This window comes from Cupressus sempervirens, chromosome 7 (genome assembly GCF_028749045.1).
Source record: "Cupressus sempervirens isolate cs-2001-9-10 chromosome 7, ASM2874904v1, whole genome shotgun sequence".
NCBI classification, from domain to species: Eukaryota; Viridiplantae; Streptophyta; class Pinopsida; order Cupressales; family Cupressaceae; genus Cupressus; species Cupressus sempervirens.
In genome coordinates, this window is record NC_143124.1 from 396,926,871 (window position 1) to 396,946,985 (window position 20,115).

At 35.2% G+C, this 20,115-nt stretch overlaps 1 protein-coding gene across 4 annotated transcripts in view; it reads right to left on the reverse strand.

Moving 5' to 3' along the window:
* ILA (putative protein kinase regulator ILITHYIA) overlaps positions 1–20,115 on the reverse strand; it is a 265,229-nt gene that overhangs the window by 107,397 nt on the left and 137,717 nt on the right. For all 4 annotated transcript variants that reach the window (XM_089791540.1, XM_089791536.1, XM_089791539.1 and 1 more), the window contains exons 32-43: positions 13,433–13,555; positions 13,252–13,308; positions 13,043–13,153; positions 12,750–12,941; positions 12,482–12,655; positions 10,021–10,131; positions 9,836–9,905; positions 9,680–9,758; positions 9,445–9,547; positions 9,177–9,347; positions 8,833–8,955; positions 8,625–8,738 (exon numbers count right to left, since the gene is read on the reverse strand). In XM_089791540.1, coding sequence (XP_089647666.1) covers positions 8,625–8,738; positions 8,833–8,955; positions 9,177–9,347; positions 9,445–9,547; positions 9,680–9,758; positions 9,836–9,905; positions 10,021–10,131; positions 12,482–12,655; positions 12,750–12,941; positions 13,043–13,153; positions 13,252–13,308; positions 13,433–13,555 — 1,428 coding nt within the window. The remainder of the gene's footprint in view (positions 1–8,624; positions 8,739–8,832; positions 8,956–9,176; positions 9,348–9,444; positions 9,548–9,679; positions 9,759–9,835; positions 9,906–10,020; positions 10,132–12,481; positions 12,656–12,749; positions 12,942–13,042; positions 13,154–13,251; positions 13,309–13,432; positions 13,556–20,115) is intronic.

Here is a 20,115-nt window from a genome sequence, read left to right on the forward strand (position 1 = left end):
GGCACTTGAGACAGGTATTGCAGAAGTTGAGAGAGAATCAGTTGTTTGGCAGCTTGTCGAAGTCTGCATCTTTTTAGGCCTAAGATACATTATTTGGGCCATGTCATATTAGGCAATAGTGTCTCAGTAGACCCATTGAAGATTAGGGCCATCATGGATTGGCCAACACCCACCAGTGTCACCGAGGTGAGGAGCTTTATGGGACTAGCAGGCTATTATCGACGCTTCATTGCAGGATTCTCCAAATTGACACACCCAATCACATCTCTTCAGAGGAAGGGAAAGAAGTATGAATCGACAGAGAAGTGTGATAGAGCTTTGCAAGAGCTCAAGAGAGCCCTCACGAGTGCATTAATTCTTGCAGTACCAGATCCATCTACGGATTTTGTGGTGTGCACCGATGCATCTTTGGATGGTATTGGAGCAATGCTTATGCAGGATGGACGACCTATTTCCTTTGAGTCTAGGAAGTTGAAGACTCATGAACTCAATTACCCTACTCACGACCTAGAGCTTGCAGCAGTTGTTCATGCTTTAGTGAGACGGCGACACTTCCTTCTAGGTCATAGATTCGAACTTCATTCCGACCACCAGAGCTTGCAGTACATATTTTTTCAACCAAACCTTAATGCTAGGAAAACAAGGTGGATGGAGTTTCTTTGTAAGTACGATTTTGATGTTCATTACATCAAGAAAAAGGAGAATGTGGTTGCAAATGCCTTAAGTAGAAGGGGCCATGAGCTTTCATCTGTGACTACTTGCACTGAATTGAGAGAGCGGATCTTATAGCACTTACCAGCAGATGAGCATTATGCAAAGGTTAGTCAAGTGGTATATACTCAAAGGCCCTTGGAAGGGAAGTATTCAGAGTATTCGTTGGAGTCCGATGGACCCTTGCATCATAGAGGACGTATGTATGTACCTTCCATTGAGGGTTTGCGCGAGCTCATTATACTTGAGGCTCACAGAGCACCTTATGCAACGCACCCTGGTGTTAAGAAGTTACATGCAGATTTGAGACAGTTGTATCATTGGCCAAGCATGAGAGTGCAGATTGCTAACATAGTTGCGAGATGCCTTGAGTGTCAGAAAGTGAAGGCAGAGCATCGTCATCCCGGTGGGCTCCTTCAGCCTCATGAGATTTCAGAGTGGTAATGGGATGTTATATCTATAGATTTTATTGTTGATCTCCCTTTGTTGTCTCGTCACCATGATGCTATTTTGGTAACAATTGACACATTGACCAAGGTTGCCCATTTCTCACCTGTGCGTACTTCATACACAGCACGAAACATAACTCAGGTGTTTTTGCGGGATATTGTCAGACTTCATGGCGTTCCCCGTAAGATCATCTCCGATAGGGATTCATTGTTCACTTCATCCTTTTGGAAAGAGTTGCAGACAACATTGGGAACTAGGTTCAATTTCAGTACAGTGTACCACCCTCAGACCGACGGTCAGACCGAGCGAGTGAATCAGGTGTTGAAGGATATGTTACGTATGTACGTGATGGACCATCAGGTCAAGTGGGAGGAATACCTACATCTTGTTGAGTTTGCCTATAACAATGGGCACCATTCCTCCATAGGTATGCTGCCTTATGAGGCCTTGTATGGAAGACCTTGCAGGACGCCCTTGAGTTGGGACAGGATCGAGGATAAAGTATCTATTGGTCCTCAGTTAGTTAAGGAGATGGAGCAGCAGGTGACCCTGATTAAACAGCGCCTGAGAGAGGCACAGGATCGACAGAAGAAGTATGCAGATGCAAAGAGGATAGATCGAGAGTATCAAGTTGGAGATAGCGTTTTCTTGAGGGTGCGGCCGCACAAGAGTCCGATTCGATCGAAAAGGGCTCTAAGTTGGCACCCTGGTTCGTTGGATCGTTTGAGATCCTAGAAAGGATAAGACCAATTGCCTACCGTTTAGCCTTGCCACCTAGCCTATCACGCATCCACGATATGTTTCACATTTCAATACTTAGAGGATACATTTATAATGAGTCTCATATTATAGATTGGGATGCCTTGCAGGTGGAGTTGGACGGCCAATTAGCGCTGGAGCCTATCCGTATTATTGCCCGACAAACCCTAGCACTTCGAGGTCGAGAGCTGGACCAGGTTAGGGTCCAGTGGGATTGCTATGATGAGGTTACGGCTTCATGGGAGGTTACGGCTTCATGGGAGGATGCGGCACGGATGCGATCTCAGTACCCATATCTCTTTGATGAACTCCAAGAGGAAATTCATGCCTAGAGGGGGAGGATGTGAGGCCTCGCCCTGACCCATCCTAGCATCGATGTTACATTATTATTTTGGTACTCATGATTCGATATGTCAAAACATCATTTGATGCACTGAACATTATTATGCTATTTATTATGCTTTGCTTTCAGATATTTGATTTCGCCATTTAATGCTTTATGAACATGTACGATGATGATGTGAATGAATGCAGAACTAACACTTTGATTTTTCCAATTTTAATGAATAGAATGAGATAAACAATTGATTTGTAGAAAAATGGATGTTTTAATTTACATGAATTTCTTGATACGTATTCTTACATATATATACATGTGTTTCTTGAACTATTGATGTGTGCAATGAGTGTGCAGGAAATTTAGTTGGGAAACCCAATAGAAAGACGGAACTAAAACCCTTTGTTAATTTGTGCTATCTTTGCATTGTCTTTCTTTGAAGGTTGTTAATTGGTCTTACTATTCTCCTAGCCTTTGTTTGTTTCCTATTAAGTCTTTAAGGTTTAAAAACATTAAATTTAAATACCCTACGGGTAAGGATATGGGTGGGGAGCACTTTCCAACCCCTTAGTCTCTTTGGTTGACTTTTAGAGTCACTCAAAAACCCTATTTTTGGTTGATTGCGAAAATTGATTGTCTCCTACTTGAGTTGGTGACTCAAAACTCCATCTTGAGATTACTTGAAGTCTAGTTGAGTTAAGGATCATACTTAGAGGCAATTTGGAGTAGTTTTGGGGTTGTTACCCAATCTCTAGTTTTGGAGTAAGTTTGAAGATTGAAGGAAGAAAAGGAAAAGCTCTTCTCAACTTACCATTTTGCCATAACTTTTTGTGAAGGTAGGAGTTCTTCACTCTTTGAATTGTTTCATCATGTTGTTCATGCTTGAATCATGCATAAGGCATTATGTTGTTCTTCGTATTGCTTGCTTGTGTATTGGGGTTGATTTGGAGGGATCTTGACTTGTTTTTTGATGTTATTCTTATGCTTGCCTTGATGTTTTGTTTTTGAGGGGATTTCATGGGGATTGTTTTGGCATCACTTACCCTTGAATAGAGAAGAAGTGGCCATGTATGGGGGAAGGGCCTTAGTTGGACCTCAATAGTGTAGTGTCTCCTCTCATGGTGAGAGGAGGGAAAGAGGGTAGGGTGTATGGGTCCCTACTTGTCATCCCATACTTTGTATGAAAATTTTGAATTCTTGAAGAAGGGAAGGAATAAATACCCTTGTTATATTGGCCCCGAAAGGGCATTTGTAGAAGAACGGAAGTTCTTGAATTTTGGCCCCGAAAGAGCTATGTTATGGTATGGTGATTGACATCTCCTATTGAGAAAATCCACCTCCCCCCTATTTTGGTTCAATGTTGAACCTATTGTGCAAAACCGGGTTGGGAATGCATGCTTGAATTGTTCATCATATTATGTTGTTTTATCTCCATGTTGGTTCTTGTCTCTCCATGGTTCCCTTGGTGCATTGAAGATATTGGAAAAGACCTCTTGTGAAGGACCTAGAAGAGATCTCATTTGAGTTATAACATTATGTAAAAATGTATTTAATTTTTTTGATGTATTGGCAAGGATGTCGAGTTTTCTTACTGGTTCTTTCCCAATGGAGTCTTGTACCAAGTTGAATAATAGATAAAGAAAAAAATTGTGAAAACCTCCTTGCATTGCTCTTATGTGATTTCAAATTTTGCATATGTATGTGAGAAAATAGATCAATGGATAATGTTTTGGAATTATGAACTCTCAAGTTTTCAAATATGTTAAGGAAAAGAAATTGGATATGTTGAATTTTCAATTCAATGTTATATGTATTAAGAGGAAACGAACAATCCTACATGGTGGACAACAAACTTACCTCTCTCCTTGCTAAATTATATCAATGACAAAATCAAATTTGATTAAGGAATTTGCATCTCCTTGAATTCAAAATAAAAAGGTACGTATACCTTTGTTATATGATGAATTAGAAAACATAAATTATAGGAGAAAGAAAAATATATATATCAACACTTCGAAAAAAAAATTGGCTTCAAAAAAAATTTGCATCTCCAGGAGTAAAAAGCTCTCTGGAAAATGTATGGAAGAAATTTTTAATTCTCCCCCTTGTGACAAAGAATCTTAGAAGAATCTTTAAATATCCTTTGAAATAAATAAATAAACCTACCTTTGAATAACCAAATAAACAAAAAAAAAAAAATATATATATATATATATATATATATCATTTTTAAGCTCCAAATATGTCCTTCCACCAATTTAACTTTTTGCATTTATTTCTCCCTCCATCCTTATAGGCGCCAGCTCCTTTAAAGAGGTTTGAGTAAGTTTTAACCATTAGTCAAGATGCATTCATTGGGTGTCATCACCCTAGTACCCTTCCATAGGTTTTTGCAGCCCTAGGTAGTTATAAGTTAGTAGTTAATTCAAACTTTGCCTTATTCTTCCCATGCCTGCGCTTGTTTTGTCCTGCCAGCATTGGTTACCTTGGGATCCACGTACCCTGTGTACTGGTAGATCAGTCCTTTCCTTGCATGTGATTTGTTTTTAAGTCTGGGCGACATCTTCTTTCACGCGAGCTTTTGAATTAAGTGTTTTGGACAGCTTTTTTTAATAGCCTGGCCACTTCACCCTTGGTAGGTGCCCCTGAGGTCAGCGCTCCTGTGGTGGGGTTAGCAAGGCTCTCCTTGGTAAACGCTTGGAAAAGCGCATAGACTTAAGAATGGGGAGATGTGACAGTTAGAGGGAAGTATGTGGGCTTGGGGGGGGTTAGTTCAGTATTAGTGGGAATATATTAGTTTAAGTTTTTAGTTAGAATTTTGTGCTAGGATATTTTGGAAGGTTGGTTAATTTAAGTTTGTTTGTTAATTAATTTCATTTAGTTTTAGTTAGTAGTTAGATTAGTATTGTTAAATGTTAGGTTAGGTTAAATTTTAAGTATTAATATTTATTGTGTTAGGTAATGATGTATGAATAAATGTTAGATTTTGTAAGAGTTAGAGTTTATTTAAGTGTCAGTTTGGTAAATGTTATGTTTGGGTTGGATAATTTCTTTTTGTTGTTAGTAATCTTCTTATTGTATGTTTTAATTATGTATCTGTTTCAAGTCTTAATAAATTAGCTTAGTTAGAAATTAGTATTAACTAAAGTAGTGTTAGTAATAAAGTTTATTTCACTATAATTTTAGTCTTAGTTAGATGTTAGTGTGTGTTAGTAGTAGTTTAAATATTGATTTAAGTATTAGTTAAAAGTTAATAATATGTTTTTAAATATGAGTTATTAGCGATGTTAATAATTCTATCTACTTTAAATGTTAGTAATAATAAGTATTGCTAGTATATCATACATTGAATTTAGTTAGTTCGTTTTATATGTCGAATAATCAGATTGTATTTATTTAAGATGTTATATGAATGAGTTAAATGTTTTGTTTATCAATAATTTTTTTTTAAGTAAAGATGATAGTGCATTGAACCTTTTGATTAATGGATAATAGATTGGTTTATTTATTATTCGATTTAACAATGGAAGTTTTAATTTGATGATCTAATCATACTGATTGATTATAAACTTAAGATGAAATGTAGTGAACCTATACTTTAACTGTGAAACAAACATATCGAACTTAGTGAATTTTAATTATTAACTTTAAAAAAAAAAAAAAATTGTTGTGTTTTTGCCCTCGTATTTTGGGCATGACAATTCTGGACTCTTTTCCTAGGCAACAACTTCTAGTCTTTTTGTCTAAGTGAGTGAGAATAATCTGCTAGCAGCATGGGGTATTCTGCAAGGTTTTTTAATTCAAAATCTGAAAGTTACAAATCAGTCCAGGCGTAAGTATGCCTCTGCTGCAAGTCGGCCATTTGGACTGAGATTAACAGGTTCCCTTTATTTTGGGAATTCATGTTTATCAGTATTGTAATTGGTCATTTAATAAGTTATGATGAAATTGCATGCCAAGTGTTTGATGATTTTTTTTTATCCATGTTGCATGCCAAATGTTTGCATTAATGTCTACGAGCTGTAGGTATCCATTTCTCATGTGTTGGTCTTATGTTTGCATTTGAAACCCAAAATAAATTGCATCTCCATTATAGATATTCTAGTTGACATTCTTGCAATAATTCCAAAGCTTATTTGCTATCATTTTAAGCAAGAACAATCAAATTGAAATCTGGAGCAGCAACCACAAAAATTTAATGAAAATTGTTTGACAATATTCCTTGAGGTTCAATTCTGCGAAGTACAGCAAGTTTTGGCAAGGGATATTACAGTAGTTGAGTTAAAACCAGATCAGGATTATTACATCAGAAGTTGTAGTTTCATGGAGTTTGACTTCAATATGTATTGAACTTATTTATATTCAAATGTTGTACTTGATTTTTGGTATAAGATTCTAGCACTATGTTAATCTACTAAGTTTTAGTTGCTATAAATTACTATGGATATCTCAAATCATTATATGTTTTACAAATTAGGTGTGCATGTATGAGTTTTTAAGAATATTTTAAGAAATTGTATGTTTTCAAATGTTTGATAAAAGTATCAATTTATTGCCAAATTTTTCACCATATTTTTGTTAATTCTGATATTTTCAAACAATTTGGGTCGGCTAAGATATTGCCAAGACTGAATTCTTAAACTATGGTCATGAGAGATGGGTTTGTGTAAAACACTACTCATGAAACATGGGTAGATGAGTTCGACTCAAAAAACTACACAGTTGAATCTTGATAACAATATCATAATTTGACTTCCTGTCGAAAATATCTCCTACTTATAGTTATAACTAACATATAACAAACTTCATATCAATATATTCCATAATTTGACAAGATAAGCCCATATATATATATATAGATAGATAGATAGATAGATAGATAGATAGATAGATAGATAGAGGCACCTTTTACTTTGCAATCACTGTAAAATAGCAACCATCACATGTGTGTATACATCGCTATACCTACCAAAGTAAAAAGAATTGGAATCGGATCGGAATCGGCAAGGCAGAATTGAATTGTGAATCGGCCATGGATCAGAATCGAATTGGGCATGAATCGAAAAATTTAAAAAGCCTTTGAAATTTAGAGATTTTGAAAATTTAAAACTTTTTTCATACACCCTTTATTGAATGTAACTTAAACACATTATAACATCATCAAATAGAAGTTAACATACATAAACATGGAACATAAATGACAAATCCATCACATATGTAACTATGTTACACATAATATGCAAATTGTAAGTTGTAGCTGAAGTAAATAGAAATCCTAGGATCATATGATTCAAATCAAAGAATGTATGTAAGATAAAGATCCATAAGACATCAAATCATAAATGTATGTAAGAATCTAATATGCAGATCCATGAAACATATGTATGTAAGATGAAGATCCATGAGGATCCATGAAATGTATGTATGTAAGAATCTAAGATGTAAATCCATAAGACATCAAATCATAAATGTATGTAAGAATCTAAGATGAATATCCTCACTTCTACTCATGCTAAACAATTAGAAGGCCCTTTAGTGTTAAAATAAAGAGGAAAGGCAAAAAAGTTTATTAAAAAATAGGTGTTTTATTAAAAAAATGTCTTCACTTTTGGCTGCTAGTGCCAATTCATGCGATTTTTTGCATGAATCGCATGGATCAGTGATTCAGGCAATTCATGACAAAAAATCGGCTGAACCGATTCATGACTCCAAAAAAACCATCATGCCTGAATCGAATCACCAAACCGGCGATTTTGGCAATTTTCAGGCAATTCTCGGAACTATGATACCTACATATGTGTGTGTGTGTGTGCGCGCGCAGTAAAAATAACTTGGCATTATAGGGGGACCCCTATAGGTTTTTATTGTAGTTGACAATTTAAATAACAAATACACATGTAAAAGTAAAATGAATTAAAATGTCTTCAACACTAATCACATGTTTTGAGTACTTCAAGACATTTTAATTTATTTTAAATTTTACCAATGTATTTGTTATTTGAGCTACCACTAAAAACCAATATAAGGGCTTCCCCTCGAATGACAAGATATTTTTACAATATGTATGTATGTATGTCTCACACACTAACAAATACACATGTAAAAGAAAAATCAATTAAAATGTCTTAACCACTAATCACGTGATTTAAATTGTACTTCAAGACATTTTTATTTGTTTTAATTTTATCAATGTATTTGTTATTTCAGCTACCACTAAAAACCAATATAAGGGCTTCTCCTCTAATGTCAAGTTATTTTTACAATGTGTATGTATGTCTCAGACACACATATTTCAATTTTTTTCCAGCCAAGCAAATGAAAGGCTGAAGAGTGTATCCATTATTCAATACATAAGATCTCAACTTACTTGTCTTCTGCTAGCATTTGAATCTTTCAGGCCTTGAGCCAAAATTGGAATGATAGATGGTAACACCCTCTCTCCTAGTTTCCGAACAAGTTCTCCAAGTGACCTGCCTGCAACCTGACATAGAATGCAATTTCTGTGCATATCATACATCCTATCAAGTAAAAATCAACTGTGAAATGCAAGAAACAATAAATCAATGCAAGCAAACCTGTCGCCTCTCCGACGAAGAAGATGCTAATGAAGTAATAAGTGTATTCATCAAAACTGGCATAATTTCTTTGAGTGTTTTGGGAGTATTAGCAACAACAGTCTTCCACACATGCAACGCAGTCTGAAACCAATGAAAATTCAAACTTTTAGCTGTCATTTACTCATCAACAACATTAAAAGAAAATTGAATGGTAATACTCTATTGCAAAAAGTTAAAAACACGTGTTTCAAAACCTGCAACCCTCCTTAAAACGGAAAGAAGAGATATTTTGTGATTCACAGTCACGCAATATATCAGAATAAATAGTTAACAATAATAATTTTAAAACTATAAACATCTACCTGTCTCACGGTCAAGCTCACATCAGAACGAACCATATAAACTGCTGCAAGAACTTCATTCCGCTTTTCTCTTCCAAGGACATCAATTATTGCACGCCCATGAGCCTCAGTGCTTGCACCTTCATCATCACTTCCACCCTCTAGAAGTGCTTTGCCAGATGTTCCTGCAACCTAATTTGAAGAAGCCAAGACACATACATCATAACAAGCAGATGGTATCTCTTGCAAATTAAAGAACAACATATTACAACACTGCAAACTAACATACCTTGAAGAGAAGATCGCCCAAAAGTTCAACAGAACTCTGTCGAATTCGCCAATTATCATTATATATGCCATCTTCCACTGCTGGAAGTAAAAGTGGTAAAGACCTGAATTTGAATGAAGATGATTAATTGCTTACAAACATGTTTGGCCATTTCAGCATGAACTTTTTGTTATTAAACAGATGCCAGTCCCCTAATGAAACTTAAAAGTTTAAAACTGATGAAGCAATTACATACGTGGTAGCATAATTCTCAACTAGAACATGTCCAGCGCTCAAAGCTGCATCACGTACAGATTCATTCTCATCTGCAAGACCTGTAGTCAAGACTACAAATTTAGTATGCAATCATCAATAACTGGTTCTAGAGAAACATAAAAGTTTAGTTAAGTACCATCTAATATGGCTGGCAAGACACGTGGCAAATAACTTTGAAACATTGGCCCCAGAGATCTCGGAAGGTACTGTACACAAAAATTATTGAAAATAATGCATTACTGAAGTTCCTGCTTATCAATTATACTATGTCCCATAACATGATACCAACTATTAAGTTTCTAAGAATAGAAGCGAACTTACCTTGAAAAGAGTGAGATGGCCATCTCGAACAGCAGCCTTTTGATGGCAACAATTTCTAATGATATCTGGGAAAAGAGAGTCAAAATATTCCTTACCTAAAGCAGCTAAGACCTGAAACATAAAATCAGTAGCAATTTAAATCCTTGATGAGAATGAATTAATGAACTCTGTTACTATAACGAGCAGGAAAGAAAAAGCTTTAAATACCATGAGCAGCTATTTTCCAGTCATTGTTTGTGTATATTGAAGATTAGTTTTAAGACATTGAATCTGAAATACGATTTGAACTCAGGGGAGATGTGATGGAATAGATGGTTTCCTCATACACGCACCTCTCTTAGATTGTGATCAAATTTATACTTGTATGGGTAAACAGAAGACAAAACTTTCTGACTGGAGAAATATGATAACCAGTTCATAAGAACTAGGTTGCAATGACAGGAGACAAAGAATATTAGAGAATATATCAACTATTTATCTTTGAAAATTATGACCAGAAAATATGGCTCGAAATATTCTACTATCATGAATATTTTCTATTTCAAATTAGAAAATGCAACCTAAAACTTTTATTATCACGTACCAAAAATCAAATAATACAGCACCACAAACTGGATTTAGTACCAATTATTTATCTGCAAGACATGAACTCACACAGATGTAACGGAAGTCTTTGTGAATTTTCCCAAAACTTTTCAGTGGAAAAGAAATTCCTCAAGGTTCTAAAAAGAGATTTTGAAAATGCATATTGTGCCTAGCAGGTTTTGCTGATCCATATTTTACATATAAATCATTTCCTCAAATTCAAATACAAGTAGCATCTAAGTTTTCTACAAAGAATATACTCCCTAATAGAGAAAATATGGGACAATTAACGAGAAGAAGCTTATTGTTATTTTGTGGACTTCAAGAAAGCCTTTGACACAGTGTCTTGCGACAAGCTATGGAACAGAATGAAAGAATTGGGTATTCCAGATGAGTATAGAGCAGCAGTGCATAGATTATATGACACAGTTAGAACCAAAATCAGAACTAGAGATGGAATATCCAAATGTTTTGGTCGTGACATCAGTGTTAAACAGGGATGTCCTTTATCTCCTACCTTATTGGGGGTATATATCGATTAACTGGAAACTTGGTTAAGTAAAACAGAGGGAGAATGTGATCATTTGGCAAGGTACGTGGTGAAGCTTCTCTTCTACGCTGATGTATCTTATTTTGATATTAGAAAAGGCTTAAGGATTAAGAGATTATTTAGGGGCCCTAGAGCACTTTTGCCAAGTGATTATGATGCAAATGAATATTATCAAAACCAAAGTCCCAACTTTCTCTTTGAAGAGAAAAGAAAAGCATACCATGTTCCTTTTTGAAGGCAACCCGCAGGAAATTGTGAAAAAATGCATGTATCTTGGGATTGACTTCAATTATAAGCTCAGTTGGGAGAGATGTAGAGCGGAAAGGATACAGGGCTAGAAAGCTCTGTTTTTACTCCAAAATAGATGCAGGGCAGCAGAACTTTGGGATTGGAAAACCAATAAGACTATTTTTGGTTTTCTGGTCACGTCGATGGTTCTTTGTGGTTGCAAGGTTTGGGGTAGCAGCATGTCAAACTACAGATGGAGACAACTAGAGAGTATTCAAAAACGTCTAATCCAAAGCAATCTCAAAGTTAAACCTTAGTGCCTTATGACATTTTTTTGGCGGAGGCCGGGAATTTTCCAGTAGAGGCTTCAGCAATAATACGGTCACTTAGTTACATAAAGGTGGAAAACATGCATGACCACCACTGGCCGAAAATTGTGAAAGCAGAGATTCTTAACCGTAGAAAGAAAACTTGGATGAAGAAAAATAAAAAATGGTTGGATAAATAAAAAATCAAGCTGCATGAGTGTCCTAACACAAATGTGAAAAAGACAAAGGTTGTTTAAGAGAAGTTTCAGAGTGCCGTGTGGATTAATAACAGTGAAAGAAGAAAGGCTTACTACATTCAAGAATTCAACCCAACCGGGTGACATGGTGAGAAAGCATACCTTGGGGCTGCTATTAAAGAAAAGGCAAGGCTATTATTGGCACAATTGAGGATGGGATCACATCGACTCAGATGCACTTGCATGTTTAGTAGGACAGGCATAATTGAAACAGAATGGTACTTTCTTTCAGAATGTGCAGTGTACATCGATATGCAGACTCATTATGAGGCCATCTTGAAAGCGGACAGCATGCATAGTTTATTTAAAGAGGATAAGATCAATTAAACAGCTGGCTTTTCGGTTAAGATCCGTAGCAGAAGATAAGGAAGGGAAAAGAATATGGAAACTGCTTAGTGCTACGATATTTTGGTCCCTTAGACTGTTTGGTCTCTTGAACGTCATTAAAATCTTTCATTTCATAATCTTTAAGCAACGATCAGTGACTTTTTTTCTCATCAAATATTCTCCAAATAACAAATAACTTAAATTACCTCACTCAAACCCTGTGCAGCTCCCAGTCGTTCAACATTACTGTTGTCTGATTTCAGGGTCTCTAACAACCATGGTACTAGATCTGGGAAGTTCTCTTCACCCATTCCCATGATGAGGGACCCAATAGCTCTAGCCGCAACTGCACGTACTTCTGGTATAGGATCTACAAGAACCTGTTGAGAAATAAAATTAGCTACGGAATACAACAGCAAATATATCTATGTAAAACATGAAATGCGGAAAAACCAAGATAAATCACAACAATACCTTCTTCACTTCTGGAAGAAGCAAGCCTATGTATGGAAGCATATCTTTTGGCTCTGTTACCAAAGAGCACATGTTTCCAACTATTTGGGCTGCTTTCTTTTTTGTATCTGCACTTCTCTCTCTGAGACCACGGTGAACTATAGGTACCAACAATGCTAGAGAAGGTGCATCTATTGTATTGACAAAAGTTGTCTGCAACACAATGATAAGAATCAGGGATCTAAATAAAAGCAGATAGCACAAAAACAACACTGAAATAATAAATTAGTAAGTCAAATGTTTGAAAAATTTACCTGTAGAATAATGTCAAGGGAATATTTTGCATGCTGATTAGGATCCGATATACCTAGTAGTAATGTGGAGACCAGAGCAGATATTTCAGGATTCTTGATCACACTGCCAACCTGTTTATCCAACCAATTTCTCAATAAAGCAATATTGTCAACCAGTGAAAACAAAAAATGATGACCATAAATATCATTTCAAAATTCGGTCATATCACCTGTTGCAAAGCCGTCTGACCAGCAGATTGGACCTTTGGGTGTGTATCTGTTAAAACCTGAACAGATATAGACAAAAACCTAGTTAAAGATTAAAACTGAATAAATAGCAGAAAACACAGAAACCCTTAGTCTATGTCTAATAGTTAAAAATAACCATGAGAATTCTTTTTTCATGCAAACCTCAGTAAGTTTGGGAACAATTTTTGGAAGACATTGTGATAACTGCTGAGGAGCACAATAAGCCATAGCTCCCAGTAGCTGAACACTTCCCTGTTTAGTCCTCCAAGCTTTATCCTCCAAACCCTAACGACAAACAATATAACAATTAGAACCAGAAAATCCCGTCATTAGACATCCTATAGAATAATGAAACATAAACGAATAAGGAATACAGATAAACAAAGACTTGAAAGATCTAAATATGTCTGTATCTTTTCATGTGCAGCTTCTCATTCATCCATCCAACCATTAAATTCCACTTTCCAGGTAGTATCAAACCTATTGCCGGGAGTATTTATAATCCACTGGATATGCCTTGTGGAAACAAATACTAGTACACATATCATCCTTTAAGAAGTATTAAGATAATTAATATAATTTGGATATTAAATAGCAAAACCAATTTTACCAAAGCACATATCTGATGTATTTTGTATAAGAATTACCGAAGCACTTTGGGTTATGAGATGCTTCCAGTGGAGCTTAATTAAATGTTTAATATCAGAGTTGTTAACACTAGTGTCAAAGTGGCACCATAAAAGCTTTCCAGTCCAGTCTTCTTCAGAAACCTTTAAAATTGTATGCATGCAAAATACACACTTTTAATCCAATTATCTCTTCCAATTAAGTTCAGCTTTGTATCTGTTTTCTGCTCATATATATCTATAATGGAAAAAATCATGAATTTTAGATTTCTTCACATCAAGTACGTTTTGAATCTGAGGCTCAGTGTATATTTACATCCATGAACTTGACATTACAACTTGAATGTAAAAATACTTATATGTCTGTATGTGTATATTGAAATTTGGAGTTGGCGAACAATAGAAAGTAAAAAAACAATGAATTCAACAGCAGTAAGTTGTAAAGTTCACAGATCAACTCACTTTTAACAAAAAGATCCATCTAAGGATATTCATATAAGTAAATATATCCAATTCATGTGCATACAATGATCAACTCACTTTTAACAAAAGAATTAGTATAAGGATATTCATGTAAGTAAAAATATCCAATTCATGTGCATACAATCTCCACACAGTTTAAGCAGTTCAAAACTTCAAAGCATTGGAAGCAACAATAATTAAGGATATTGTTCTAAGGAAAAGTCAGATCCAGAAGCATTTGGAGCTCTTTTAATACATATGGCAGAATGAAACAAATTTAAATTGCAAGAAATTAGATTATCTCAAATTAAGCACGATGATATAATTAGCTGGACCACAAAATCATTCAAGAGTAAAACAAACGTGCTCCTAGTGTCCAAGGCATAAAGGATCCACTAGTAGAAGCCCTAAGTCAACAATATTGGTATCCCAACCAATAATGGGTAATAGGACCAAGTATAAAATTTTCTAGCACCTTGCAAGAAGCATTATTTTGACTATCTGACCCATGCAATTGACAAGTTAAGTTTTTCCCCCAGTTACTAGATTTTGCAATGATTGTGCTAAGATATTTCAGAATTTCTTAATTGTAATATCCTGTTTTATGGATTGCCCTAATTTTGCCCTCTAAGACCCCGGTGATAGCTTGCATAAGTAGAACTGATATCTCCAGTACTATCTAGGGTGCCTTGCTGAACCGTTGCATTTTTGCAGGTATTTGCATTCTAGTATATATGATAGGTTCCATACTCCTCATCTCCTTTGAAATCAAAGCACTCGTTCGATTTGATACGTATTTCGATGTGCTCTTCACTGAAGCTCAATGAAACAAAAGCGAGGGCTGGTAGAAGGCCGCCCTTTCTCTACGAGATCAAAATGCACCAGCTTCTGCATATGAGAGGGTCACGCAAAAGTGCAAAAAAAAATGAGCAAGTCTCACACACACCTACCAAAAGGCCTAACTTTTCAAGGGGAGCCATTGAAGGCCCCTTGAAGAATGTGTGTCGATTTTACCACAATTTTCCCTCACAAGAGGGATCAAATGTGAGGGAAATAATGAGTCAAAGCGTAATAATAATAATGATGGTGATGATAGGTGCACCACTATCACGCACGGGACAAGCAACAAATTTTAATTTAATGTGACCACAGAGAGCATTGTGGATACCATTCTCTATGTCTTTTGTTTTGCCTCCTAATTTGCAAATCTTCCTTGTTGACAACCACAGAAATATCCATCCATCGACACGAATCTGAGGGCATGTGAAATGTATACTCTTTATAGTGCTGCTCCTACATCGTTCTATTAAATATGAATCCACATTTTAAATAATGTGTGAGGCTGCTATTTGATAAATTATGATCATTTGTTCAGTTGAAACAATATTAAGTCTATGGGCAGCTTATCATAGATAGCTAATATCCAATCTGCATACATGGCACAATGGGAAGTCAAGGCTAAGTTGTGTTCCCACACAATGCCATCAACCACAACTGTGTCATATTGTCTATCTCTAGATCCAGAAACTAATGATTGAAATCAAGAGAGGAAATCATTCCACTTGGCGAATATTCACCCGGAATCCTTATACACAGTCCATGAGACCTTTTGCTCAATGATGGATTTGGAGAAAGGAAGAATTGATGATGATCAAAGACATAATGCCACCTTGACAAGCTAACTGTGAAAAGACACAGTAGAAATTGCAGAAAACTAATTTTGCAAAAGATGGAATATAAATAAATGCGACATTTTTTTCCCTAAAATCAAACATTAGAATATTGTTTCTATAAGTGAAAGTCTAGAGATGGGCTAATGTTTCAAACAGGCGATATCTAATAAATATTATCGTACAATACTGCAGAGTATTATAAAAGTTATTGCAAAATATTGCCAGGCAATAATATTCAATGGTGGTTTTATATCTTATAAAATATTATTCACTTGTCATAAAGATCTTTATATTTGGAGAGAAAGTGAAGACTTGGATTGATATATTTTATCATTCCATATAAGCTAGGGGCTTCAATGTATTATTGAGTGTGATTCTTTTATTGCTGCACATATTGTGAATGAATACACGTGAGAAAATTGAAGAATTGTATACAATGATATAGGTTGAGATTGCTTGCCAAATCTTGTGTACCATTGGCATTGGCTAAGTACATTCTAATTACAAGATTTCCGTCTCTAAAGTATAACAATTAAGATTCGAGATGGATCACAGATGACTGACATCAATGGCTCATGATACTGTTAAGACTGAGTATGGACATCAACTAAACAAAAAAATTAGTACTAATCCCAATGTAGAGGAAATAAATTTTTGTATAAGATGCCTACAGGGAAACTTCTTAAAAACATCGTCATAATTGGTACATTCAACAAATTCACACGAGAGAATTATTATTGACCCATATTTTAATGTAACTAAAGGTTGATAGAGGAGGTCACATGAATTGGAATAAAGAGAAATCTTGATGGTAGTTAGCCAATGATTGACAGCTACTAAGGAAATATGTCTCTAATGCTGATTATGAGGCGATAATATTTGAACACTCAAATGATGGCTCAATTGATGAGTACAATAGTGATAATAAATTGAGGAAGACATTGCTTCAGAAATAGCAGGACATGCTATTATGATAAGTGATTATAAATTGCAAAAACACTAGCATGCACATCAAAGGATCAACTGTTTTTTTCTTTGAAACCCTTCATTGGATAAAAGGACCAAATTGGAGTTTAGAAGAAAACCAACACTCAAAAGTAAGAAAGAAGCAGATTACACCAAGAAGGATATTTGATGAGCATGTTACTCCAAAATAGTGAGACAAGTATTTTTTCTTGAGAACCATTTTGCAGTGAGTCTCCTATTTGTACCTGAGAGTCTACTATAAGAGTCATTTGCTTTTTTATGCACTTGTTCTTTTTCATAGTCTCAGGCACTATTCTTGGAGGAAAAGAAGAATGATGCATTAGGTGTGTTGTCGAGGCATTTGTGTAGGACTTGATGTTATGACAATAGCTCCACAATGATCTTGGATCTAGCATTTTTAGCCACATGTGAATCATGTCAAATAACAAGAGACTCTTGAAGCAAGATATCTTTAATGATTGGGACTATGTGAGCAAGGTATCCTTTTGTGATAGAGGGAACAATGAGAGGATTTTCTTCAATCGTATTGGTTCAGAAAGAGCAAACCATGTTGAGATGATTTCTTTAGTGACGAGGACTATGATTCATAGATGAAGTTCCATGTATGTTAAAAGGCCTTTAAATGGATATCTAGGTCATGATATTCCTAGATAGATGAATTCTTGTTGGATCAGGGAGCTTTCATTCAAAGAGCTTAATGCAGGCTGAAGAATAAAGGCACGACTTGTTGCCATGAGTTCAGAAGGTTGATATCAAATTCAGAGGGAGTCTAACAATTCATCAGATGCAACCTTGAACGAGGAGATCAAAAGCTTGATATATGCTTAATGGGTTCTTCTATGAGTGAGAAGTTTGAGGTGAAAGCCATCCGATATGGTTCATGGTGGATGTGATATGTGTGACACCATTATAAAACTATGTAAAACAGTCCATGGTCATTTTCCTTGTAATATGAATATCCTTGTAAGGGGGTGTTCTCACAATGATAAGACACTTGTACACTATTACCTTCTTTGTGAGGTGGCGATCTCACAATGATGGTTGAGAAATCCATTATGGTGAGTAGTGCATGCAGTGGTACACAGGACATGCCATAATGGTAGATATCATAAATCCTTCAAAGTGGATAATGCATATGGCAATATCCAAGTTATGTCATAAAGGTAAATATATTAAATCCTTTAAGGTAGATAGTGCATACAATGATATCCAAGTTGTGCCCTAAAGGTAACTTCATAAATCCTTTACGGTCAATATCGCTTACGGCAATATTCTAATATGCAGTAAAGGTAACCATTTAAATCCTTTAAGGTGAATGTCGCTTACAGCAATATTCTAATATACCCTAAAGGTAACTTTTTAGAATCCTTTAAGGTGGTGATGTTTTGATATGCCCTAAAAGTAACATGTTAAATCCTTTAAGCTTAATAACACTTATAGCAATATTCTGATATGCCCTAAAGGTAATCCTTTAAGATGAATGAGCTTACGGCGATATTCTGATATGCCCTAAAAGTAACTTCTTAAAACATACTATGACAGACAATACATAAGATAATATCTGAACATATTATATATATAAAAAATTCAAATCATTATAATATTTTTATGATTATAATTTGGCCTAATATGAAAGCCTCCCTAGCTAAGGAGACAGATATTAATTTACTAATTAATTTAGACCAATTATTCATTATGACATCCACATATATGTCTCTCACAAATAAATCAATTAATATGGTGACAATACATAATGGTGGATATCACTTGATGTGATATTTGTTGAAATATTATCATTGATGTCTTGAGAAATTGTCTTTGATGTCAAATTTCAGTGATCTACTACAATCAGAATGTTTACCAGTCTACAAGTACAGAAACTATTTCTCACGGGACAACGAATCAATATATAATCTACAGAAGATAAACATTATTAATATATCACATTCCAAAGAGACATCAATATCGAAAAGAGTAATATATACAAATTCAGCCACGTATATGCATTCAGAAACTACAGGAGATTGTATTGCACATGAATGAACATATACATAATTCTGTATTTAAAACAAAAATATACAAACATTCAATTTTGGCACATCACCATATATAGTGGACAAAGAAGAGTCGTCAATACATAGAGTGAGTAAAAGGTAGAATTGTTTAAAAGGAATACTTTTTACTGTGCTTGCAAGAAGAGATCAACTTGTGTAAAAGAACGCTGCTACAGAATTTCTCATATAATGTAAATAACAAATATACTACAGATGTTCAAATGTTGGCAAATTACTGTTGAGATATGAAGCGTTTCTCAATATGGGTCAAAGTATGAAATGAAAGATCATCGCTGGTTGGAAAGATATATTGCAGAAGTTAGAAAATAATATACTAAGCTAGGTTGAATAGTCATCATCTTATTACAAGGAGGAGACGAACTATACCATACCTGATAGGAATAATGTGAAAAATGAACACGGCTATATATTAGCACATATATGACATCAGGTCGAAGGTATGAGGAGTGCAAATCATATAGAAGTCATGTGTTGAAGATAGCACACAAAAGGTACACAGGAACATAAACAATGAAAGCCATTAAACAACATCTATATGTACAGAGCATCTGAGATAAAGCCAGGCAAATATCACTTACTGGTTCGAACATGATTATGGAAAGTTCCAGGCCATCAAAGACAACATAAAGAGAAGTCACCAATCGCAGATGATGGCGGCAAAACTTCACCATATAATCTCAGTTATTATGGAACATAGAGAACAGTGAGAAGCGACAGCAAGGAGGAAATGGAGTATGTGGAGATATGTGGAGATACGATCATATTTGTATGTGGAGATACGATCATATTTGCCTTTACAAATCACATAGTCATCATTTGAATCACAAATATCTGAGTTTAATATTAAAGATATTAATTGAAATATAAACTGATAAAATGATAATAATATCATAAGGCACAATTATATGGTGAAAACAAAAGACAGATGCACTAAAAATTACGGTGACCAGCAGTATAAACAACTCCATACCTTTAAAAGATATTTTATATGGACTAACTCTATGAAAGGTGTCATCATCAGG